The 26568-nt window shown below is 34.9% G+C and overlaps 1 protein-coding gene across 4 annotated transcripts in view; it reads right to left on the minus strand.

Annotated features, from left to right (window-relative positions):
* NFIB (nuclear factor I B) overlaps positions 1 to 26568 on the minus strand; it is a 230145-nt gene that overhangs the window by 39871 nt on the left and 163706 nt on the right. For all 4 annotated transcript variants that reach the window (XM_024760493.1, XM_024760491.1, XM_024760490.1 and 1 more), the window contains exons 4-6: positions 26202 to 26270; positions 20124 to 20244; positions 16402 to 16520 (exon numbers count right to left, since the gene is read on the minus strand). In XM_024760493.1, coding sequence (XP_024616261.1) covers positions 16402 to 16520; positions 20124 to 20244; positions 26202 to 26270 — 309 coding nt within the window. The remainder of the gene's footprint in view (positions 1 to 16401; positions 16521 to 20123; positions 20245 to 26201; positions 26271 to 26568) is intronic.

The raw sequence follows: 26568 nt of genomic DNA on the forward strand, positions 1-26568 counted from the left end.
ATGGGAAGGTCCACTGTCCATAGTGAAACAGTTTTTTTAAGAAACAGATAAAGAATGGCAGTATTAGAAAGTAGGCTTAACTGCCTTTGTTTTCCCACTAAATGAAATTAACCTTGGGCTCATTAATCAATAAAAATATACTGCTATACAGCCTGTACAAGGCACTAAGTACTTAAGGTGACACAAAATGAACCCCCTACCCCCTCACAAAGAAAACAAAAAAAAACTCTCTGGCTTGAAGAGGGAATAAAAGTAAAAGGTCAATTATCTGGGAGAAATAGGGTAGAGTTTCTAGCTATTGCATTTTAAGTATGAATCAAGCTCGCATTGTTTTTATTTTAATTTTATTTTGAATGTCTGAAGTCCAATAGACCTCATGCCAAACTGAAAAACGATATCGTTGCTATTTTTAATGCTCTAGTATGCTACAGAAAAAACATGTTTGAGGAGTGGATAGATGGAAAGATGTTTTTACGTGACCTTTCTGTGGAGAAAAACAAATGTCATGCTTTTCACAATCTAATGTCCTTCAAGCAGGAAGAATCATACATAAAAAGATTACGTTGAAAATAAGTTGAATAATAATAAAGCTGAATAATATATAAATATACAATAAGTTGAATAATAATACAGACTATCAATGCATAAGTTGAGTAATACATGAAATAAAGAAGTTGCAGAGAGAAGCCAGATGATAAGAAAAGGATTAGCTGGTGTTTTGACTGGTGGGAAGGAGGCAGGAGCTGCTGGTGGTGGAGGAGAGGGAAGCAGAGGACAGTGAAGGCTTGAAATCAGGCAAAGAAATTTAAATGTGATTTGGAAAGCAGCACTATATAAATGAATTGACTGCCAAAGGGAAAACTTTCCAAAAGCTCTATTTTTTTCCATTCCCCAACTCGGCCCATTTGATTAAATGGTTACATCAAGAATTTCCTGTCTCTTCTCTTTCTTAAACATTCCTCATCGTGGTTCATCATAAAAACAGTAGCTGGAATCATCTCCTTCAGATGATACCTCCTTCATCCTAACATCTAGCATGGTACCACATTTTTACTTTAATCTTTCCTTATCATTCTATTTTATTTAAACTTTAAGCTAATTTGTTTATGGCCTCCTGGAGAAGAAGGGGGGCCCGAAGGGATGTGCTTCTAACTCTATGCCTTTCCTAGCATAGGATGGTCCCTTGGGCTAGAAAATTGTTTTTCTGCCCTCTTATTCCATTTATAGAACTATATTTTATCCACTGAACCAACTTGACTTACTTTCTCTTTAAGTAATCCCTCCTAAAGAATTTTGGCGGTCTAGACTTCCTTAATGATCCTATGATTGTGTCTTATATTATTTGATTTTTTTCATTATTATTCTGTACTTGTTATATCCGTAGCATGTCTATATGTATGCTTAAAAAGTTGACTAACGGCTTACCTCCTACAGATGATTTTATCAAGGGCACAAAAAAAAAATGTGGAGGACAAGATCATGCTACTCAGGAAAAGAATTTTTTAAAATCTAGGATTAAAAGAAGGTAGAAGAAGTGGAGCAGACACTGTGTCTAGGCAGTTTATTTTAGAATCTCTTGCATGTGAAAGAAGCTATCTGGGGGAATGATAACCAGTAGCGTAGGATGAGTGAAATAACCACAGTCAGTCTATCTTAAAATGTATCATGCATGAATAGATACCACCAGATGAGAAGGAACTGAATGTAAAGCAAAGAGAGAATACAAAATCAGTCACTGAGCTTCTAATACGTGTGAGAAACTAAGGAAAGGCATCAAGTTCAAGATGTTAAACAAGACAACCTGCTCTGTGTCCTGGTGATGCTTACGGTTCAGCAGAGAGGACAGACATTAAATACAAAAATTCATTAAATAATTGCAAGTATGATAATACTGGATTATAGAAAGGATTCTTCTTAATGGCAAAAAATTAGAGACACTATCTTTTTAAAGGAGATTCACATTGATGGTGGTCGTCTTCAGTGTCTACACCCACGTTTAGATTTATAATCGGACAATTAGCTATGGCTTTAGAAACCAATTGCGTAGTTAAATACATAATAGAAAACTACCATGTAAGAAAAAGTTCATGTAGGTTATTTATATAAGTCAGTTCATTTAGACTTACGCATGCCTCTAAATAAGTATTTTGCAAAAGCAAGTTATCATATAATTTTTACTAGCCATACTCTAAGTTTTTTTGGCACTCTGACATACATACATCCTAAGCCCTGATGTGTCATTCATTTCACCGCAACACTTCAAAGAGATAAAGGCTTAGGCAAATAAAGAGTTAGATCAACTCATCTCCCAACCACGTAATTTCATCCACAAAGGAAGAGCATTGCTGTGAAACACAGCGTATGTACTCGACTAGTCGGCAGCTTGCACAAATGGCGCTCCAGATGTATATCTGTTCAAGTCAGCCCAAGGCAACAATTTTGATCAATTCTAATGTGATAAAATGCTGCAGGGAAAGTGTGCAGAAACGTGTTTACGTCAGCCCTTAATTAAACTGTTGTTCACTTCCAAAGAACCTTAGGAAACACTAATGAGACATGAGTTTTGGCAATTTCTTCATCAAAGCAAATACCCCTTCCTCAGTCTGTAGCAACCTGTCATCCAAGTCGCTCCCGGGATAAATGTCACATGACACTCCAATCAGTTAGCCACCTGTTAGTAGAACTTCACTGAAGTCAACTAGTGATCTAGGGCAAGCTCCAACAGCTACCTCAACACCTGCCTGTCTGGGGCACCTGCTTCTTTTTCACATATAGGAGAGCAATATGTTAGCTTTTCCAATATGCTTCAGTGGATTAAGGTTACAAATCGAATGTCTATCGCCTACGTAGAAAACACATCATTTTCGTTAAAAAAAAAAAAATTCCTTTTCTTCTTCCCTACATGACACTTACAGTTTGCAACTATTTGAAATCAATTATGTAAGAGCACACAAGAATTCTTGAATTTCTATGAAGCTGTTCTTTTCAGCATAGCATAACACTAACAATATAAACTGTGCCATTCCTATGATTTAGAAAAACGTATTTCTATCTAGTTAACAAAGAAGCAAATTGCCTCAAAATCTTTTAAAATTCCAATATTTTTACATCTTCCTAAGTTGTGTTTCTTATTTACATGTCATACTTGTAAACAAGTCTAAAAGAACCCTCTTGATACAAATCACCACTTGCCGACTTCTCTTATTTTCCAGTATTTAATGTTAAGGTATATTTTATTATGAGGTGCTTATAAAGCTATAATCATTGTTAAAAATGTCTTCCTTATTTTTTACATTATCAAGCTGCTGAGCAGATGCTACAGGATTCTTTTTTTGCAGAAGAAAACTCAAGGTGCAATGAAACTTTGGTCCTTTGGTATGAGCATGATACAGATCAAAGAAGAAAAGTGCATATGTGGGAACATTTAGCTTAGGGAGTCCAGTGACTAGGATTTGACAAGATTTTATTATATTGACAAGTCTTACTAACTTAATACCCCTCACAGTTTTCCAGCTTTCTTAATTTTTTACAGGTTTTAGACTTCTCTAGATTTTAAAGAGCTTTATAGATTTATAAAAACTCTGGATATAGAAAAGCTCTTCAGAGACCAAACTCATTGGAAGAAGGCAAAGGTGGTTAACACGCCCGTTACTCCCTTGAAACTCTGTCAAGCAACACAAAGCAGACTGACAAGTGAACGTTAGCTAAACTGGGGAATTTCTGCTTTCCATTAAAATGTTGGGGTGAAAGCTGGATGACAACATGAAAAAGGAATGACCCATCTGTATAAAATAATAATGCTCTTTGTAATACATGAGATAATAAATGAGAGGCTACTAAAGCTGGTGTGTGGGATGAGTTCAGGAGCTGGAAATCTGGTACTTGTACTTCAGGCCATAAATCCGGAGTCAGTCCTGAGACAGGGAAACAGCTTGGGCCCTGTGCCTGGAGGACAAGGAGAAGGCAGGGAGGATGACTCTGCCGACTGAGCACTGAAAGAGACCCAGGCTTCTCCTCCTCTGCTTTTGCCTGGGGGTAAATTGTGTGCAGGAGAGGAAAATTTAGAGGAGAGGCTATTTATAACTGTATAAGTGTCATGAAAAATACTGCAATGACCAAGTGCAGAAGATCCCGGCCCAGAGCTTTGATGGATTTATTTCTACTGTTTCCCTGTGGGGAACCATACTGATCCTTACTTTCCTAAGTTTTACCTGTAGATAAAGGACCCATGTGGGGATACAGCCACTGTGGAGAACAGTATGGAGGTTCCTTAAAAAACTACAAATAGAACTACCATATGACCCAGCAATCCCACTACTGGGCATGTACCCTGAGAAAACCATAATTGAAAAAGAGTCATGGACCACAATGTTCACTGCAGCTCTATTTACAATAGCCAGGGCATGGAAGCAATCTAAGTGTCCATCAACAGACGAATGGATAAAGAAGATGTGGCGCATATATACAATGGAATACTACTCAGCCATAAAAAGAAATGAAATTGGGTCATTTGTAGTGAGGTGGATGGACCTAGAGACTGTCATACAGAGTGAAGTAAGTCAGAAAGAGAAAAACAAATACCGTATGCTAACACATATATATGGTATCTGAAAAAAAAAAATGGTTCTGAAGAACCTAGGGGCAGGACAGGAATAAACATGCAGACATAGAGAATGGACTTGAGGACATGGGGAGGGGGAAGGGTAAGCTGGGACGAAGTGATAGAGTAGCATGGACATATACACTACCAAACGTAAAACAGATAGCTAGTGGGAAGCAGCCGCATAACACAGATAGATCAGCTTGGTGCTTTTGTGACCACCTAGAAGGGTGGGATAGGGAGGGTGGGAGGGAGATGCAAGAGGGAGGAGATATGGGGATATATGTATATGTATAGCTGATTCACTTTGTTATAAAGCAGAAACTAACACTCCATTGTAAAGCAATTATACTCCAATAAAGATGTTAAAAAAAAAAAAAAAAAAGGAACCTATGTGGGGAAGTGCCCCGAGGGAGTGAGTCTGTAGGACAAGAAAGGAGAGAGACCAAGTAGGTGTCTTTACTTGAAAGCTTTGCATATTCCCTGAGGTACCCTCTCCATTTCCCCATTTCCTTCACAATAAAATGGGGCTCTCTCAGCTCCTGGCAAGAAAAGATGTACTGTGATGCCCAATGGTTTAAGTGAAATATAAATGACAGAAAAGAGGTGCATGGGTAGAGTCACAAGGCCATAGATTCACTGTTCTTTAAATATATTTCAGAGGACATGCTTCAATATTGCTTATAGAGCCATGTGCTGTGTCTAAGTAGTATGGATATGATGGTGGAGTTAAACAAACCACTCAGGCACTGCTAGTGAGAATATAAATTGATAAGACCTTTCCAGATTTTGTGCCAATATTTATCAAAAGCCTTAGAAATGGACATAATATTTAACTCAGGAAATCTACAGTAGGAATGTATTTATTCCTTTAACAAAATTTCATTGAGCATCTATGTATTTGGTGACTTAGTGCCAGACAATATGCCAGGTACCGGAGACAATGAATAGAACTAGACAGGAACAAAATGATCAGATTTAAGTACAAAGATTTGTATGCAATGATGTTCACTGTATCTTTATTAACTATACAAAAACTTGGAAACTAAACATCCACAAGTAAAGCAGACCTTCAAAACTGTATAGTATAGCCAAAGGGTGGCATACTATGCATGATTACAAAGTGGAAATTGAATGACATGGTAACATGTTATTATATTATAAATAAAAGACCAAAAAAAAAACAAACAAAAGAATTTACAAAATAGCATATACTGTATAAGCCCAATTTAGGGCAAAAATTTTACTTGACATAGAATATGCATAGAAAAAAATATATAGAAAATAGACTGGCACATAATATATCCAAATATTAACGTGAGTTATCTCCATGTGATAGAATTACAGGTGACTGGAATTTTCTTGTTTATATTTGACAATTTGTTTTTCAAGTCCCCCACAAATAATTTTACTGTTATGATAAAAAATGGTAAAATATATATTTGGAGAAAAAAATACTGCCTGTAGGTCCATAGAATATTATAAATAGTTCCCAGTGATGGGTGGACAACACAGGATCTTGATACTGTGCCAGACATTATGCTTTAAGAAGGAAATGCCTCACTGGTCTTAGATACTGGATGCTACAAAAATGTAAAATGAAACGCTTTAATGTAACGTTTGCAATTTAGTTGGCTAAAGGCAAAACAATATTTTTGAGAATACAATTGAAAAGAAATATCTGAATATCTGTTTCTAAGGACTCTTCTAGATGTAAAATTTTATGATTCTGTGGCAAATGTGAATAAGTCCTTCCTACACGCTCCAAATTAACAAAAAGCTCTGAATGGTATGACAAGACATATGGACTTAATCCCACTACAGTAGTTTGATGATGATGCCAGATGATTCAAAAAATAATTAGCTGCCATGTTAAGAAAGTATCTCCATATATATATATTTATCACACTCGAAAATAACTTCGGAAAATCGGCAAGCTACATTAAGAAGAGATAAGATATCATCTTCAATCAGATTTCTCAATCTTTTTTTCTTTTAAGGAAATCAGTTCTTTTTCAAAGGAGAAAACAGAAAATATGGTAGTCTTCGTGTTAAATATATGAAAATTCTTACTTTAATCTTTGAGTTATTTAATCTTAACTACACAAGCATATTACTACATCCTTGAGCAATTTGAAACCTTTTGTGATAATTTAAGTCTCTCCATATAGTATATTCCAACCCAAGCCTGTAAGTAGCATGTTTCTACAAGTCTCTGTTTATCACAGCTCTATTTAAAAAAAAAAGTCTCCGGGCTACACCAACACCCAATACCAAGTTAAAGCTCAAACCCCTTTGAAGCTCACGAACACCTTCCTGAGACATTAAAAAAAAAAAAAAAAAAGCCTTGAATAATGAAGAACAATGCTAAAAGAGTGAATACTGAATAAATGAAAACTTATTTTTAAAAAACACTTCAAAATACTTTTGTCCATTAAGCAATTTCATTTCAACAGACAGACGATGATAAAGTATCTTGAGTAATGTCAGAAAATCTAATTTGAAAGGAGGAAAAGCACCAAACAATTATGCAAGATGTGGAGTATATTTTAGATGCTTATTAAATATTGGCATAGGTAAATAGCTGCTATTCGCCATGCCTCTGGGGAGAACCTCTTGGCTATAGAGGCTTATTAGTGTTAAGCATCTGAGAGCCATGGACTATAAAATAAAATCAATACCGTAACCTTAACTGTAAAAGTCAGAAAGATACTGGAAGAGTTCTAATTTAACAAGATTACAGATGACTTTTTAGAGAACATTTGGGGAAAAGCCATGCATTTAGCAACATTTATGCTACAAGACATCTCAAGGTTTAGGTTGTTACTAATGCTGTTATTATACATGCTGGTAATGGTTAGGGTTGATTTTACTGATGTGTTACTTTAGTGGATTTCCAGGAAAGTCCTGGAAATGATCTGGAACTTATTTCAAATAAAATCATTAAACTTAGGTAGTAAACTAATTGCTTAGGGACAGTTATGATTTGATGTGGTTTAGTGTAGCAGACAACAAAAATCATGAAAAAATCTTAAGGTCGTCACTTTGGCAGCTCAATGCAAATACGATTACTCTGCACAATATTCCGTTTCTTTTAATGGAAAAGTAGTCAAAACTGGTATAACTTGTAGTTTTTAAGTTCAGTCTAAATCTATATTTCTCCTTTAACAAATGTAAATGAAGAAAAAAAGAACATCCTGTCAATGAAATTACTATGATGGCATATTTATTATCTTAATGGTTTTAGAAATCACGTGAAATTGATCAGTAACAAAACCTCTATTTGGTAATGGACCAATTACATTTGTGAGATAATGTCAATGAAACAGAATATTGTCACAGGATAATGGTCTCCTATTGCTGTATCCCTAGTCATTTAGAGAAAATATAAATGTTGCCGTCTGGCTGAGTCATTTATTTTCAAAGTAGGAGACACAGATCCCATAACAATGTTCTGTTATAATAACTCAATCTCTCTCAATCATTTGTTGTACCAGAATGGTGCAGGACAGGGCTTGTATTTGTAAGAACTGCACATTCCTCAGGTACAAGGCAAAACATATGATGCCTCCAAGCACCTAAACAGCCAATTATCAAGTTATTCAACAAGAGCATTTAACATAAACATCTAAAAAATAATTTAGGAAATGGAAAATGTTCAGAGTCTTCAAAAAGATTCATGTTAATGAAAGCTCAAAGACTCAAGTATTAAAGATCTATAAATACTCTGACTTCAATTAATTTAAAATCCAGAACATTAGAACACAAAGGAACCTTACTATCCAACTTTATCTCACAGATGAGAAAACTCAGTTTACTGACATTAAGTGTTCTAAGGCCATACCACTATTTATATTGATAGTTTCCTGATCACCATTATAGTGCTCTAGGCATATGGCAAAAAATTAGAATAGAAAAGAAAAAAATATATACAGCAATAAATATATAATTTTTATATTTTGACACACATAGCTCAATTTAAACTGAATGTATATCACACACCCCAACTAAAGACATTCTAGACTTTAGGATTATTTATTAACATCTTATTATCAAAAGGAAAAGAGATTCTTAACCTGAGTCCAGCCCAAGAACTGCACTCATGAATTCCTGGAGTCTGTGAACCCTTCTGCTATTATATGTATTTATTTGTAGCAAAGTTTCATATGTGTTAGGAAAAAAAAAACTGTCATAGAGGTTTTGTAACTAGTTTGCAAAACCATGAACACAGCATGACAATGACTTCTTTGGAAGGCAGTATATACAGTAATAATGAGCGTGGATTCTGGAGTGGAAGAGACAAGGGCTCCCATTCTATCAATGCTACTTATCTGTGTATCTATGTCAAATTTCTTAACCACTGTAGTGATGAGCTTAATGAGCTGTAAAATGTTTGTTTGTTTTTAAATAGGATTGAAAAGAAAAATATATGTAAAGTCTTAGCTCAATCCTGAAAGGGAGTAAGTGCTCAATAGATGGTAGCCACAAATGGAAGGAGGGTCTGGTTTTCCTCAATTTAAATGTATTTGTTGAACAAAAAGATTTAAATTTATGTGGTTTATTCAACAAATAAATGATATACAAAAGTGAGTAAATATAAAAATAGTTAATAGAACTATTATAGGTTAAAGACAAGTTGAAAATACAAATATGTTATTGGATCTGTTTGGGACCTTCATTTAAACAAAACAACCTATACGATATTCTGGGGAATTTGCACATGGGTTATACAGTATATATTAAGGAATTATTGTTATATTTGTTAAATTAATAATGGTATTGAGTTGTACTAAAAATGATAATCATTGTCTATTAGAAACTTAAGTATTTATAAGTAAAATGACACAGTATCTGGGATTTACTTTAAAATACTTAAAAAACTGGAAGATATTGAATGAAACAAGATGGGCAAAATATTGATAACAGTTAAAGCTAAAAAATGGTACATGGAAGTTCACTTTATGATTCTTTCTATTTTTGACATTCTCTATAACAAAAAGCTTTTTAAAACTTTAAATATCGTGCTTAAACATTCCATCCAAACCAGCTCTTCTCCACATTTATCCATCAAAAGCACTCATGTCTCCCTTTTTTTTAGTTCAAAAACTTAATCATGGCACAAATATTAAGAGGTCGATTTTTTAAAAAAGAAGATACACATTTTACCATCTTAAAATTTTGTTTTGACAATTCTTCCAGACCTGAAAACTCATAAATTCACCTCTACACTTATTCTAGTTCGACAAGGTCTAACAGAATCTTCCATGAAGCTCCCTAGAACTGTCCCCCTGCCAAGACTTGTTAAGCAGTGTTCAAATTCTCCTAGTCCATTTCTCCCTATGTAGATAAGTTTATATATTGCTTCCCTAGGTGGGTTGCAGGATAACAGAAAAATACAAAAAAATATATATATCAGGCTTTGAAAAAGAAGACCTAGGCTCTGCTCTTAATTATCTGGACACTATGGATGAGACAGCCTCTCTGATACTTAGATTGCTTATCTGTTAGATAAGGAGCTTGAACTATGTCTCCCCTAAGGCTTCTAATAATCTGTGTTCTATCCCTGAAAAATCAACTTCTTATTGTATATGATATTGGTGGTATAAAAACTCAAAAGAAACTGGCTTTCCAAATTACTTCAAAATAAACTTAAAGAGGAAATTAATGTGTAAATGGATTTGAAATAAAACCTTTTACCACTCTAAGAAACTTTTCATGGTACACTATGATAACGAAGCACACTGTCTCCCATGGATTTTCCACTTTCCTAATTTGGACTGTGTTCTGCCAATCTAGAGAGCCAGTGTCACACAGCAAGTTGTTATTTTTTTCAAACTAATTATCCACGATGTTTTTTCTACAAAATGCTGTATTTTCAAATCATTAAGCCTCCAGAGGACAGAAATATGAGTATCACTTTCCCCTAGTAAGTAGTATTGTCCTTTCTAGCCATGTACACAGGTTGCGTCCCATCCAAAATGCTCTTCCTGATTAGAACACATGAAAAGAGCACAAACATCTGTTAATTAGTAGGCAAGGTAAGGAATTCTGATGAAAGCCTTCACCAACAATGTATTGCCTTCCTTTCTGTTTGAAAGATGTTCATAATGTGATTTTTCAAATACAGCAGTGTAGCCGAAGAGAACGAAATACACTACGATGAAGGCATCCCCAGAGTTTGCCTCCGATAACATAATATATGGAGAGTCAGTGCAAGTTCTGTAAGAACTGTAAGTTCTTGATTTTTGATATATTTTTTAATAATAAGCTAAACAAAAAAACTTAATTGTACTTAAACATTAAATTGAAGCCATCTCTTCACATGTATCCATCAAGAGCGCTTGTATCTTTGATTCTGTCTGGTTCAAAATTTGATATTTGAACATTTGATATTTAATCCTTGTGATACAGACTCTAGGAATGTAAGGAATTGCTGGTGTTCTATCTGGTCCCCAAAGGGAGCTTAAACATTCTTCCAGGAGATTACCAAGCTGTTTTCTTGCCATTTTCTAGGACTTCATTTAATGTCAGTAGTTACTCAACTATTTGTGAAAGCTGCTCATTCATCCAAATTCTACAGCTAGAAAAACCTTGAGAGTTTATCATTTGTCAGACTGTAGTTTGGGATAGAGCACTGCTTTCCAAAGTCTGAATGTAGGATTAAATCTCCCTATAGATTTCTTAGATGGGGGGAAAAAAGGTTCTGAAGTCGCAAACTTAATACATATTCAGTCAATATCCACTCATGGATATTCACATTCACAGCACACAGTAGTATATTAAATATTCTACAAACTCATTTATGAATAAAAAAGTTTAAATTTTTGTTTAAATAAAAATTTCCAAACTTGGTTGAATGCTCTTGTATCTAGCATTTTTTAACTTACGAAAGGCTGGTCTCTGATTCCGGTTCTATCAGTGTCACCACACTCTACTGACTGTTATTTATTTCCTATACTTGATTAAATGCATGACACTAAGCTGGCATTATTACTCTTTAGCCCCCAGTGTTCCCTTGAGCCCTTTGGCTTAATTCATTATTTATTTAATACCATATCCTTACAGAACTCTATAAAGTTCAAATTAAAATTGAGCACAACATATAAGACTCTATTACTAATGAGAACATTTGCAAATTTATCACAAATAAATCTCTAGGGCTTGGAAATATATTAAAACTTCAGAAAAACTAGCTGAAGACTTATTTGTACGACAAAACTGTAAATTTTTTTAAATAGTGCTTTTTTCTGGTACCTATAGCAACCAGAATGCGATGCCTAAATATTGCCTATTTGAGAGTCCAGTATAAATTTTTAAACTACTCTTAAAATTGTAATTACATTCCAATACACCTCTAAGTACTGCTAGTTTTTGCTAACATACCAATTTATTGATTTTTGTGTATAGATTTATTTCTCATAATGCTTAAAAGTAAGTTGGGCATGGAGACAGTCCCTTCATAACCTGATTTACATTATTTTCTGTGAAGAAACTTTTTTCATAAATAATAAAAATTTATATTTCTGTTCAGCAGGTCAAGGGCTAGAAATTTAATTTATTCATATTTATGTGCCCAATGCCTAGAAAAAGTCCTGGCAAATAATAGGCATTTGATAAATGTTAATTTAGTTCAATTATCGCAATTCTACATGTGTAGGAACTAATAAAATTTTACTGCATTAAAAGTCTTTCTGAATTTACATTTTATCTAAGATTACAAGTTGTTTAAATACTCATTAGACTAAGAAGCTGTTAAATTTTCCATTTAGAAAGCCCAGCTGTATATTGCAAATATATTTACCGTATCACTAAACGTCTATTAAATAGCGTTTTAGGAGTTTTATATTGAGGCTTAGATGGCTCGGGGACTATTAGAATGGCAGAGACAAAGTGATACTAACAAAGAATTGTTTCAAATGTTCAAGCATACCAATTACTAGTCTGTTAAATTTACAGCCACAAAAATACTACAAGCTTTAGTCCCAAGAAAGTAACTTAAATTAGAGGAAAAACCAAGACCTGCCTTTATTTTTCCTCTTACATCAGAAGTTACAAAGGACTACTGTAATGATTTCAAGAGAATTGTATCAATGAGGAATTTAGTCTGTGAACTGGCTCAGGTGGGAAAAAATTTAAGGTAGACAAGCTCTCAGATGGAATATTTTGTGGGGTACGTATTAGAATAATAAAAGAAATTTTCAACATGCAAATTGATAAGCTATCCTGGTTCCATTAATTTAACCATTAAAATGATGGAAAGCAGTATCCAAAAAACAAAGTTTTCAATAGAGGTAGAACCAGTCATGAGGTTTAAGACTAGGGAATTCATAAAAGAGACTAAGCAAGAAAAAAATATTCTAGAATCTAGGAAAGAATGTAACAGCTGCTGTATATCCCTTTGTTACTGGCCCAGTTTTCTTTTTCCTCCTTTATGTATCAAAGAATATAAAGTTAAAACATAAACATTATGTAATGTAGATTCTAACAAATTTAATTTCTATCACTATTTATCAGAAGAAATTTAAGCAAATTATAAAGATTCCTATGAAATGTTTAACCCTATTAAGCAGTGTTCAGTTTGAAAATGTTCATGTCTATATTCTACAAAATTAAAATTATAACTCTTTTATGTCTAGGAAATTGTAACTTTTTTGTGCTTTGAAAAGCCATAAAGATATAATTATGTCTATAGTATGCTAAAATAAAAACACTTTTTCATTAAATTATTAAAATACAGGAATATTTGTCACTGCATGAATCTAGATTTTGTATTAAAATGTTGCCTAATTTTTTAAATGAAATGAGTATAATCATTTAGTTACACTATATTCTTTATTTTTGCCAGTTGGAATAAATCCCAAAGGTTTAGGTTTGTGGTTCAGATTATGAGGGAAGGTGGGATGCCACATACTCTCCATAATTTTGTTATTTTTGATTCGCATATTTCACTCAGTTTTGTTAAGGGTTATGGTAAAAGTAGATGTTAATGCAAAGTTAACACAAATAACTAAGGCAGACCCAGGAAATAATTAACAGTGAATTTTAAACATTTCTGCCAATTATAAGCACAAATATATTTTAAGCAACCAGTAAGTAGTTATTGCATACAATTAGCACAGGGATTTTTAGACATGTACTAAAGCTATTACAGTACCGAGTGGTACTCAATATGCCCTTTAGAAAACTCCCTTCATGACAGGCAAGTATGTCTAAAGAACATTTGAAGATGGACAAGAACAACCAGGGCATTTTACTTTGCAAGCTTAAAGAAAGCAATTTTCATCAAACAGAAGGACTGCATTTGGCTTAGCAAATTTATAAAGATAGTACTGTCCTGCCCTCATGTTTTCATTGTAGTTGAAGTCTTCTTCCCACAAGGGCTTACTGTGCACGTTACAAAATCTTCAGTCTTCAGAATTCAAGTGACAGACTATTTTTTCTAAGCACACATGAAAATGGATCATTCTTTCTTACTCTTAATATTCCTTTACAGACTTCTCCAATAATTACAGTCATCTTGACAAAAGAAAATCACCAAGACAATACAACAATTTTACAAAAAGAAAGAATGACAGTTTCCCTTCTACTTTTCAAAAATGTTTTATAATACGATTTGAGATTGGCTTTATTCAATAGGCTGAGAGAGGAATCAATTCTTACAGAGTGACACTCTCTATAATAAAGAACACCTACACTTCGGCACAACACATCCATTGCCACACATTCACAATGTTAATGTTATTACCATTAGAATCTTTTCCAGAACAATTTTCTGATGAGGAAAATATGGCTTTGTTTAGAAAAAGCTGACAATGTCAGTAAAACAAGCAATAAAATATAAAGGGTTGAGGGTTTTGTTTTTATTCTTACTTCTGCAAGTCTGGTTAAGTCCCTGTTATTTCCTGCCTTTGCTAATGAAACTGGTGTTCTGCCTATCAATGTTTCATGTAGCCAACAAATATTTATTTGCCCCTACTAAGCACTAAGTGTTGTGCATGGTTCCCAGGCGCTGGTTACACAGTAGCCAAACAGATAAATTCCCTGCCCTCATAGTATAGACAGATTTAGACAATTAACCCCATAAACAAATATGGAACTATTTTATAAGCACAACGAAGGAACTATATTATAAGCACAATGAAGGAACAATACAAGATGTCAAGAGGTAAAGACCTGATTTAGATTGAAATTCCTCAATTTAGGCTGGGACCTGAAAACTGACCAAGAATTTGCCAGACAAAGAGACAGAAGAGGAGCCCTCCAGAGGGCATGGCTTATATGAAGGTCTTCGGTATTGCATTTCCAAATCTAAACAAAGCAGTAGGCTCAAGTGCAAGAAGGAAGCAGACGGCCCCTGCTGAGGCTGGAGCAGTGGTCAAGAGGCCAGAGGACAAGAAAAAGGTCCGTGGATCATAGGAAGGAATTCTGAGCTTCTCCTAAGAGAAGCAGGACGTGACTGAAGTAGGGGAGTGATATGACATTATTATGTTTTAAAAGATGGTTCTGTCTAAAGAATAGATTTGGGAGGTGGAGTGAGATCTCAGAGCCCAAACTCTCCAGCTGATTTTCAAATCCTTCCTTAAAACGATCTCCCTTTATTTCCATCCACACACACAGCCTCCCACCACAGGGCTCATACATGGCCATTCAGAAATTTACTTCCCCACCTCAATGCTTGCCTGTGCTTTTGTCTGTGCCCACGCTGTCCCCTTCTTTACTAGTTAAAAATCTCAGCATGCTAAAGGAGACCCACCTGACTCAATGCCAATTCCTCCATGAAGATGTTTCACCCTTCTTTAAATGCTATGGCACTCGGTAGGAAAACATGGAGCAGCAGAAAAGGAGTCCTGAACTTTGGCTTTAACTGCTAAGCTTCAGAGCTATTTGGTCTCCTGAGATTACTGGACATGCAGCTCCTCAAGCCTCAGAGACACATGCCCAAGTCATGGGCTAAAAAACATTGAGAATGAGCTCTATTTTTTTTTTTTTTTACATTTTTAATAAAATGGAGAATTTTATCTAAAAGAATTTTCAAATACATTTTGTGCTGCTGATATGTCATATTTGCATACATACCAACAAAAATTGTTAGCTAATCTTTGTTTCCATGTTTAATAATCTCCTTCTGTGGCAAAGAGGCATGAGTATGTCGGATGAAGTATATTTAATCCAATAGATTTTAAGAATGAAAAAGAGCAAAGTATGAATTCAGAGAGCCAAAAAATACCTATTTCTTAAAGTTATATTTTTCCCTAGAGTTGCCCTAGAACTGGGTTATAGTTTTATCTAGATAGAATAACTAGATTGACTCAGACACCAAGTGTCTTACATTACACTTATTTATTGTTTATGTTGTACCTACTTCCAAAAGGAAGTATGGCTTCCTTTAAATGGGAACTTTCAGTAACTAGTACCTGTGAACCGCTTAAAGCCTGGCTCCTCCTTAAAATACCCCATTAAGAGGAGCGGACTGATTTGACTGAATCAGAACTTGTGCTTCTGCTACAATCCAGCCAACTAATGTAGCCTGGTTGTCATCAGTCACACACAAATTGAGGGTTCTAAAAGATCATTTTGTCTAAAAAAGAAGTTTAATAAACACATAAAAATATGGGAATTTTGTAACTTCACTTTAACAAGATTTGACTAGTACATGACCTTAAAAATAATTTTATTGCAATCATTTCATGAAAAAAATATAATCCATATTGATTCAATTATGAAATTTTGACAAAATGAAATTTGTGAAAGGAGCTGACATTTTACTCTACTGTTCCTAGAGGCAACGCCTTATTACTCACCTTGATCTCTTTCATGCCATGTTCGACTTCCAGCAGCTGGTGAATTCGGAGAGGGATAAAAGTCTCCTGTAGGACTTGGTTCCATATTTTCATCTATGGATATAGTTTTGGGTCTTTTGCTGTTAAAATATGACAAGAGTGAATGTTAATGGGATTTCCAGAAAGATGTGTAGCATCTGAAAATACATAATCTGAGAATATTCTTACTGTGGAAATTTCCACAAACACAAGTAACAGTATCTCAGAACCATTTTGAAATAATGGTGAGTATTTAAGACATCAATAGGAGTAGCAGACATTTCTAGTTGTATGTATCATTTACTATAATATATCAGAACTGTACCTGTCTAACAAATGTGTTTATTATATTTACATGTTGAAATATATTTCCAGTAGTAGAACACTATTTTCAGTACTAAAAAGTGAATTCTTAATGTGATAGGTATACTAATTTAAAAATTGTTATCGATTGTACCTGACTCATAATTATTATCAATATGAACAACGTTCATTTGTACGGCACTTGCCATTAAAAATGTAATCCCTTCACGTCAATTCAAAGATAAGTAAACTCCTTAACCTTCCTAAACTCAGTTTAATCATCTGTAAAATGGAAATAATAAAAAGGGGAGTGGTTGAGAGGATTAAATGAGTTATTAAATGTAAAGCTCATGCATTTAGTGGCTGGCATTTAGAAGACACTTATAAAATAGTAATTATTAGTAGCAACCCTATATTTAATAATATTAAAAATTTTATAGTACTTTACTGATTATAAACTATTTCATATATCCTTTTTTTAAAATAGATCTTTATTGGAGTATAATTGCTTCACAATACTGTGTTAGTTTCTGTTGTAAAACAAAGTGAATCAGCCATATGCATACACATGTCCCCATATCCCCTCCCTCGTGAGCCTCCCTCCCATCCTCCCTATCCCACCTCTCTAGGTCATCACGAAGCAGAGGGAGATCATGCTGCTGCTTCCCACTAGCTAACTATTTTACATTCGATAGTGCATATACATCAATGCTACTCTCACTTCGCCCCAGCTTCCCTCTCCCACCCCGTGTCCTCAAGTCCATTCTCTGTCTGCATCTTTATTCCTGCCCTGCAACTAGGTTCATCAGAACCATTTTATTTTTTCTTTAGATTCCATATATATGTGTTAGCACATGTATTTGCTTTTCTCTTTCCGACTTACTTCACTCTGTATGACAGACTCTAGGTCTGTCCACCTCACTACAAATAACTCAATTTCGTTTCTTTTTATGGCTGAGTAATATTCCATTGTATATATGTGCCACATCTTCTTTATCCATTCATCTGTTGATGGACACTTAGATTGCTTCCATGTCCTGGCTATTGTAAATAGTGATGCCGTGAACATTGTGGTGCATGTCTCTTTTTCAATTATGGTTTTCTCAGGGTATATGCCCAGTAGTGGGATTGCTGGGTCATATGGTAGTTCTATTTGTAGTTTTTTAAGGAACCTCCATACTGTTTTCCATAGTGGTTGTATCAATTTACATTCCCACCAACAGTGTAGGAGGGTTCCCTTTTCACCACACCCTTTCCAGCATTTATTGTTTTTAGATTTTTTTCCCTAAAAACTTAGGTTATTGATCCTTTATTCTTAAGATCAACCAAGAAAAACAGGCCATTGCCAAATTCAAACCAAAACAACTTTCCAAGTATTATAATATATTTTAATAAAGAAAACATAGTTTTATCTCAATTACTAAGAAAAGTGAATATTTAGAGCAGAGATTAAAAAGCTATTCTATGCCACATGCCATATTGCTTGATATACTGCTTTCAAACATCTCCACCAATACCCTATTAAAGAGTAAGTGATGAGTATAGAAATGGATATTTTTTCCTTAAATTAAAAAAAATCTTATTCACACCCATGGAAATAAAAACTAAAAACGACATCTTCTGAATGAACTTTATACAGTGATAATAAACCTAATGTCATAGGATTTCAGAGTTGTAATTCACTTTAGAAGCCATACACATAAACCAATCCTCCATTTTCTTACAAGTGGGAAGACAAATTTGGAGAAAATCAATTGCCCAGGGCATGTTAATGGAAGCAGTCTGACACAAAGTAAAGACTTCTGACTTCTGAGACTGTGCTCTTTCTACTACACTGTTTCCAAATCCTGGAAGCGTGTGCATGTCTGGGTATATTCATAGATACATTTGTGATTAATATTTGACTCACAACTCCCGGAGTATTAACATGATGCAGAAGACGGCAATTTCTATCCACGCTAAACCACAGTGAGAGTAAATAGTTTCTTTAGTTTCTCTGTAGGGTATCCAAAGTTAGAATGTATTTTTTAAGCCTCCTTTAATCTAATTCTCCCATCTGTAAATCAGCGGTAAATATGTATGGAAAACTTGAAATGAGGGAGAAAAGACTTTCATAAGGAAATAATAGAGAAATTTTATCTGATACTGAATGATCATGAGGAAAGATCTGTGTTGACAGCATACCAATCCACCAGACAAAATAAAAAATTACTATTCGCATTTTAAATTTAGAAAAACTAAAGCATTTTTAACACTTCACCATATCACAGTTTTAATGATAATAAACCCTATTATCTTGCTATGCAATCTAACTATATGAAAATATAGTTTGACCACAAATGACATCAAATTGAACTTAGTTAATAAACAAACAAATGTGCATAGCCCCACAATTAATTCAAATGCAATTAATTTTTGTTTTTGAGAATAGCATAGGAATATAGTTATCCAGATTTTAAAATTTTTTAACAGTTGATACTGTGAAATATATGTTTTGCTCTGGAACTCACGTATGATCTTCTGTCTGATCGTGGGTATATTTAATGCTGTGGAAATGAGATTGCTCTTCCTATACTGAAGATTCAACTCAAAAAAACCCAATAAAGCTATAATATTTGTCTTGTTCACTCAGCCCTCTTCTATCATTCAACAATAGGGGAACATATGAAATCCCATGTACTACAACTTGCCAAGTTAATTTTCCCTCATTTAAATAGGAGATCTCTTTTTAAACTCCTGTGGGACTGAAAGTTACAATCAGAAGGTCAAGAGAGAAATATGAGAATGTCAGCAGAGAACTAAAAGGCGAAGTCACCTCACTGTAGCTGTTCCCCAACAAAGGCTGGTTAGGCCAAATCTCAGAGCAGGTAATACTTTCACTGGTAACTAAGAGTTAACTAAATTATTCAAAGAACATCAACTAACTGAAGAACTTGGCAAACCTGTTGCCTAGAATAAGGCCTTTTAAGGTTAAGTAAATGACACATTTTATTTTTCATGTTTCATTATCCCCAGCTTGGACACGGTATTAGGGTAAAAGTTGGATGAATCAATCCTAAACCAGGGATCTTTGCTACGGCAATACCATTTTTAAAGTCACCAAAAGAATTACTTATAGAGTTATAATACTTCATGTAAGGGGATAAAAATATTAATACATTTTCATAGTTCCCTTGTCTCCCCAAAAAGCCTTTTTAAAATGCTTTGAACAACAATTTAACTTTCAAATTTCAAAATAAATTTAACCAGGAAAGATTAAAACTTTGTGTAAAATCAGCAAAAATCTTGAACTCTGCTTTATTTCCCCCTTCTCTTTACCTGCGTACCTATCTATCTGCATGTCTACTTATTTACCTATGTGCATATAGACTGAGAACAAAAGCAGCTCCTCTTTCAGTTACCTGCTTGGTGGAGAAGACAGCGACCTCTGAAGATTGACCCCCGAGTTCATGTCATGATAGTATGGTTGGCTTGGGATTTCTCCAATTGGGAAGTTGACTCCAGTTCCCTGGGTTATGGGTGCTGAGGAATGAAACAACAACACCAACAAACATTGGGAATGCCATTTACTGTTGTCATCTCTATTCAAATGTAATAATCTAATATTTTCCATGCCTCTGGGCAAGGACAAGGGGAACTCTCTTTACCTTAAGAATCTAATAACCAGCCTTTCACCGGTTAAGACTTGCAAACATCCTCACGATGCCAATGTTCAAGTGTGGAAACTTGAGGCACGCTATCATCGCTGGTTACCCCTTCTCCCACTCCCACTGCCCAAGCTTCTTCACTCAGTCCTTTGTGTTAGTCGTCACTACACCTGTCACCTCACTAGTCTCTAGATGCGCCACAGGGAACAATATATGTTGCCTATTGCTCAGCACCAAGCAAGGCACTCTGTACTAAGTCAGATCTCAAAAACCAAATTATTGTTAAATAAATCGAATTAGAATAGTTCCACAAGAGGCGATTATTATTTTATAATAATGTTAACATTTATGTTAGAATGCATTAGAAATCATATTTATAATTATTTGATATAAAAATAATTCTTGTATTAGGACAGGTATATAAGTAAAATTGACAAATATGAAATAAAAGTCAAGATTCTTTTTCCAAAATACATATTCAGGTTTCATATATGAATGGTGAGTACAGTTTTACTCAACAGCTATGTTTTGTTTTTAAAAAAGTTTGTATGCCCAATTTCATAAGTCATTTAAAATATACTCATGGAGTTTTATACTTTAAGGTATTATTTTATAAATCAAGAAGTCTTTTTAAGTTTGTTGCTGTATTAAGAACTGAAAATTTTAATGTAATATTGGTTGCTGTACAATGGATTACATCTTTTCAAATTTTTAAAATTGGTTTCTAGACATCTTGAATAAATCTGTCAGACAGCATGTTGTGTTAGAATGAGTAGGATCTTGGGAGACAGACAGCCTTTTAGTTTTAACTCCCTCTGCCACTTATTAGCTATGTGCCTCCGTTTCCTGAACTGTAAAATGAAAATTAGAATAACCTATCACATATGATTATTTTGAGGATGAAATGAGGTAAGGAGTGATAAAAGTCCAGCATCATGCCTAGTGTGTAATGGATATTCAACAAATGTGAATTCCCTTCTTTCCTCGCTTTCTTCCCTGAAATTCTTCCCTGGCAACCTAGAGTGGTCAGCAAAGATGAAACAGTTCAAAAACCCACGCAAAGCTGGTGAACTGGTACAAATGAACCTATTTGCTGAAGGTTTGTTCATTCAATAAGATATTGTGCCCATTACTGGCAGGTGCTGCAAGGGACACAAAACAGTCTAAGATAGTTCCTGTGCTTAATAAGACATACTGGGCAACAGGTTGGGTAAACAAAATACTCATGAAAAACACAGAGATACAAGCATAATGTGTTTTATAATGAAACTTCCAAATGAATGACATGATCAATAAGTGCTATAGGATTTCAAGGAAAGAAGAATCTGATACAAGCTTGAATGGTCCAAGAAGTCTGTGGAAAAGTCACAGCTGGCCCAGGGCTTTGGAAGATGAGCAAGGTAGTAAAGGGAGGTTACTCTAAACAGCAATTACTACAGGAGCAAGGTCATGGGCAGAGATGACATACAAGATGGAGGCCAGCCAGGTTGGTGTCAAAGGACAATGCTTAAGAATAGTTTCTATTTTTCTCCTGTTTTTATCAGGCCTTCAAGATCTCCAATGAGAGAAAGTGTATCCTATGTGGGGCGGGAAAACTCTGGAGCCCTTGAAATTCACGCTAAGAACACAAAGTCTACTTAACCTTCCCCTCTCTCCAAACTAACCACACGTTGAGTAAAGGGACAGCCGATTTTCAAGGAATTTTTCTTACTCAGAATTTTTAATAAACATTTGAAATGTGTTCATATCAGTTGAATCGTACTTCAATATCTCAGGCAGGCTGAGACTAACAAAGTATTTTTAAAGAAAATATGATTAGCAGGTGCATGCTTTGTAGAGAAACAATCAAGGAATACACAACGATTATCTCTCTCCATTAAAAATTAATCAATACATATGAGATTAGTCTCAGCTCTAACACTCTGGAGTTTCTGCCTTCTGTTAGGTTGTTCATATCATATAATATGCTTTAGCCTCATTTTACACAGAAAATATTAGTGTCCAATGTGCAACTATGCCTAATGGCTCGAGTTCTTTGGACAGTTAAAATGTAGCTGCTTGTTGTGGCTTGAGGTACACCAGAGGTTAAAAAAAAATGCAAGGTAAGAAATCCCACAGTAACCACATGCTTTAAAGTTTATTATTAGAACCATGTTCTATGTGACATTGGAAAGCAGAGTATGTGCAGGAAGGAGGCATTTGAGGGGCTCAGTGAACGTAAGCAATCTGTTTGGCTTCCAACAGCAGTGATGGATACAATTCAAAGAACTGAGTTACCAACGGGAAACTTACAGGTTATATCTTATATCAACTATTTGTAATTTATTAAGCTCATGCAATATTTAGGCAAAGATTTGTAGTTTCTATTTAATAAACATATGGCTAGATAGTCAACACAGATTGCTTGACCGTATGCATACTAGGTATAATTTATAGGAAAATGATAATTAAAAATCTTTGGAAATTTTGTTCTTTTCTAAGTTTTGTTCCAGAAGGATTCTTTCAAAGTATCAAGAAGGCAGTAGTGGAATCTAAACAAACAAACAAACAAAAGGCCAAACTCAAAGAAAAGGTTACCAGAGGTGGGTGTTGTGGGGGGGAGGGAGAATTGGAGGAAGGTGGTCAAAACGTACAAACTTCTAGTTATAAAATAAATAGGTATTGGGGATGTAATGTACAACATGAGGACTACAATGAACACCGCTGTAGGATATACAGGAAAGCTGTTAAGAGAGCAGATCCTAAGAGTTCTCAACACAAGGAAATAACGTTTTCTCTCTTTTTCGTATCTGTATGAGATGATGGATGTTGACTAAACTTACTGCGGCATTTCACAACATACGTCAGTCAAGTCATTATGCTACACACCTTAAAATTATACAGTGCTACATGTCAACTAAATCTCAATAAAACTGCGGGGGTGGGGTACAAGATGGAAAATCAAGCTTTAGTCATGGCTTAAGCGAAACAAGAACAAAAACACCTTGTCTACGGATTTACACACGAGCACTGTAAAATTTAGTGTGCATTTTTACACTAAATGGGAGATTACGGAAATTAAAGTAGATTAATAGCGAACATGGCCAGATTCTAAAACAGCACACAGGCACAAAATTTATCTAATGACAAAGTGCATGAGAACAGCAAGTCCCAGGCAGATGTGCCTGTTTAAAAGCCTCTGGAAAAACGTACATCAGATGCAAAGACCAGTGTTAGCACCTCTCCCAGAGAGCAGCAAGGGGCCCGAAGGCTGCAAATCATGTTTAAGAGGCTGCCAATACCCTCTTAGAAACCAAGCTCAGAAGAACCTCGGACTCCAAGGGTTAGAGGCCAACCCTTAATCTCTCTTATTGTTCTCCTCACTCCAAAAGCTGATCCTAAATCAACTTTTAAGATGGTGATAATATCATTCACCAGAAACATCACTATCCTAAAACTGAATAGCTTCATTAGCTAAGGTCAACATGCACATTAGAGGGTCATATGAGAGTAAAACCCCAGAGGACAGAAACCATTAACATACCGTAAACCCTTAAGAAGTCAGAATTTGTGATATACAGCTTAAGGGTTCTGCTGAAGTTGATGTTTACTTAGCAAACCCTTATTTCATAAACAATGAAGTTCAATTGTGTAAATAAGATTATAATGTGGATATATTAAAACACTTCGGAGAATAACTTCTCAAGCATTTCAGAGACACCTATTTACATATGCAGTAGAAAATACATGTTTGCTGAATAAAGTAACTAATGAATGAATACAGATAATTAATCTACTAATTACAAATTAGTAATGTTTGTTATAACAGATAACTTAAAAACCTCTAGGAGATGACAACATGAATCAAGAAAGAATGAATGGTATATGTTAAATTTGCCTCATTTCTGAACTATTATAGAAAGGTTTTTTTTTTAAGATTTTTTTGATGTGGACCATTTTTAAAGTCTTTATTGAATTTGTTACAATATTTCTTCTGTTTTATGTTCTGGTTTTTTGGCCACAAGGCATGTGGGATCTTAGCTCCCAAACCAGGGATCGAACCTGCACCTCCCGCTTTGGAAGGTGAATTCTCCACCACTGGACCACCAGGAAAGTCCCTAAAAAGGTATTTTTAAATCTATTTTTATGTTTCAAATTAAGATTTCTCAAAATATCAATCTGGGCTTTTAAAAGTTCTCATGTGGCTCTCCTACAGCATCTAGCATAATGTTACCTATAATGAGGAACTAGCAATATTTTCTGACAGACGACTCTACTGTCCTTCTCATAAGAAGGGTTGAAAATATATCATAAAACTGAGAAAAGTACAAATTTAAACAAATAATTTCATAATGTCTCATAACTGTAGCAGCATAGCCTCTCTGCTAAAGAGCAGTATGGGGAAACACACACACACACACACATCTTTAAATACCCCCTTCCTTATATGATGCCATAAAGTAGGAGTAAGTAAGTCAGGCATGTTCCTTTCCAAATTAAAAAAAGTTCAAATATCAGAGGCCTTTGCACAACACATATTGATCAGGAAAAACAAACAAGGCTCATCGCCTTGGTGAATGAAGTAGACCGTCAGAATCCTCTTGCCCAGCAAATATGAACCCTATAGGTACAGGCATACAGGATATTAATTTGGTCTCCTACACTGCCCCCAAGTCAACAGACCCAGGGCAGAAGTCTTTGGGGCATACATTTATCCACTGCAGAATTACGTCAGAAAGGATGCTACTAAAGTCTTAAATGCTCATGTACAGAACTCTCTGAAATACAGGCTGTTTGCACTAGCCACTTCAGAAATCTGAACTATTTGAGAAACTACAGTTCAAAGACAAAGTCACCTACTACCTTGGAGATTATTTCACTCAACGCCATGCTAAAGCACTACCTATACTTACCCTTAGTAACTCATTCTTGTTTGTTCTTTTTGGATCATCATAATTCTTGTTCATGACCTCTGAGTTTGACCCAAATGAAAAACACAACTTAAACAGGCTCCAGAGTGCCCCTACATCATCTGAATAAATCATTCCAAACTGTGACACTCTCTATCAAAATGTCAGGTGAAAATACACCCTGCAAAGTTACATAAATAAGCTAAATCAGAGAAGAGAACAAGTAGAAATGAGTCACCCCCTTCCGCATAATCAATGAGATAAGAACTGCATCTTACATATATTTGCACACACCAGTAATAACTAAAAGAGTTGATCAAGGAAACTTCCCCCTTGCTTAGTTAGCTGGCCAGGTGAATTTACTCGAGAAAATTCTCATCCAGCCTGCCAAGAATGGTGTCTCAGGTGAGGTGGCCAGTGAAAACAATTGGACATTGTTTTGGATAACAATGCTTTCTATCTATATCCAGCTACAATCTGCAAAGTTAATTTCTGCATCCCTCTACACTCTGCATGTTACTGTGTATATCCTGTACATCTCCAAGCCCTCACCAAAATGTTAGCAAAATGAAAAAGCACTTATCTACAGGAAACTTATGTGGGTTATCATAACAACACTGAGTACATTTAATTAATCACACTTCCTTTGATATAAATGACCATCTATGGTCACAGAGCGAACAGTGAATTAAACGAATACCGATAACACAGCAAGCAGAACAAACCGCAAATTGTTTTTGTACTACAGAAAGTGTTGATTTAAATGCAAATATTTTAGAAAACCAGACAAAATATGTTCACTTCTGATTTCATCAAAAGGTCAGAGATTTAAAAACTCAAATTCTCCTAATACACAGTTCTCTTCATACTGTATTTAAGGTTCAAATATAAAATATTTTAAATCATACTGTATAGTTAAATAATAAGAAAAGAGTTTACTTACTTCTGGATACCCTCACAAGTTCCGATACATTGAAGACTCCAGATTTTACAAAACTATCCTCAAGGTATCCTGAAATAAACATCAAGATGAAAGAGATCAACATAAGCAGGAAGCAAATAAATGATTAAACACTAGAATTTGTTCAAGTGTTTTAAACCAAAGGTTAGAACAAAACCCAAGTATGCTTACAACGAAGCACTGTAAGAGCAAAACTCTTGTAAAATGCAAACTGGGTCCGTTTAAACAAACGTTTAACCTTTAGAAGCTAAATAATCTCTCAGGAAAAGTTTTTAACTTTCCAATTGTACAGGGCAATTGGTATGGTTTTATTTGCCACTGCCCACGCATAGGGAATGAAGGTTCAGAG

Source organism: Neophocaena asiaeorientalis, unplaced genomic scaffold, assembly GCF_003031525.2.
Source record: "Neophocaena asiaeorientalis asiaeorientalis breed wild unplaced genomic scaffold, Neophocaena_asiaeorientalis_V1.1 scaffold174, whole genome shotgun sequence".
NCBI classification, from domain to species: domain Eukaryota; kingdom Metazoa; phylum Chordata; class Mammalia; order Artiodactyla; family Phocoenidae; genus Neophocaena; species Neophocaena asiaeorientalis.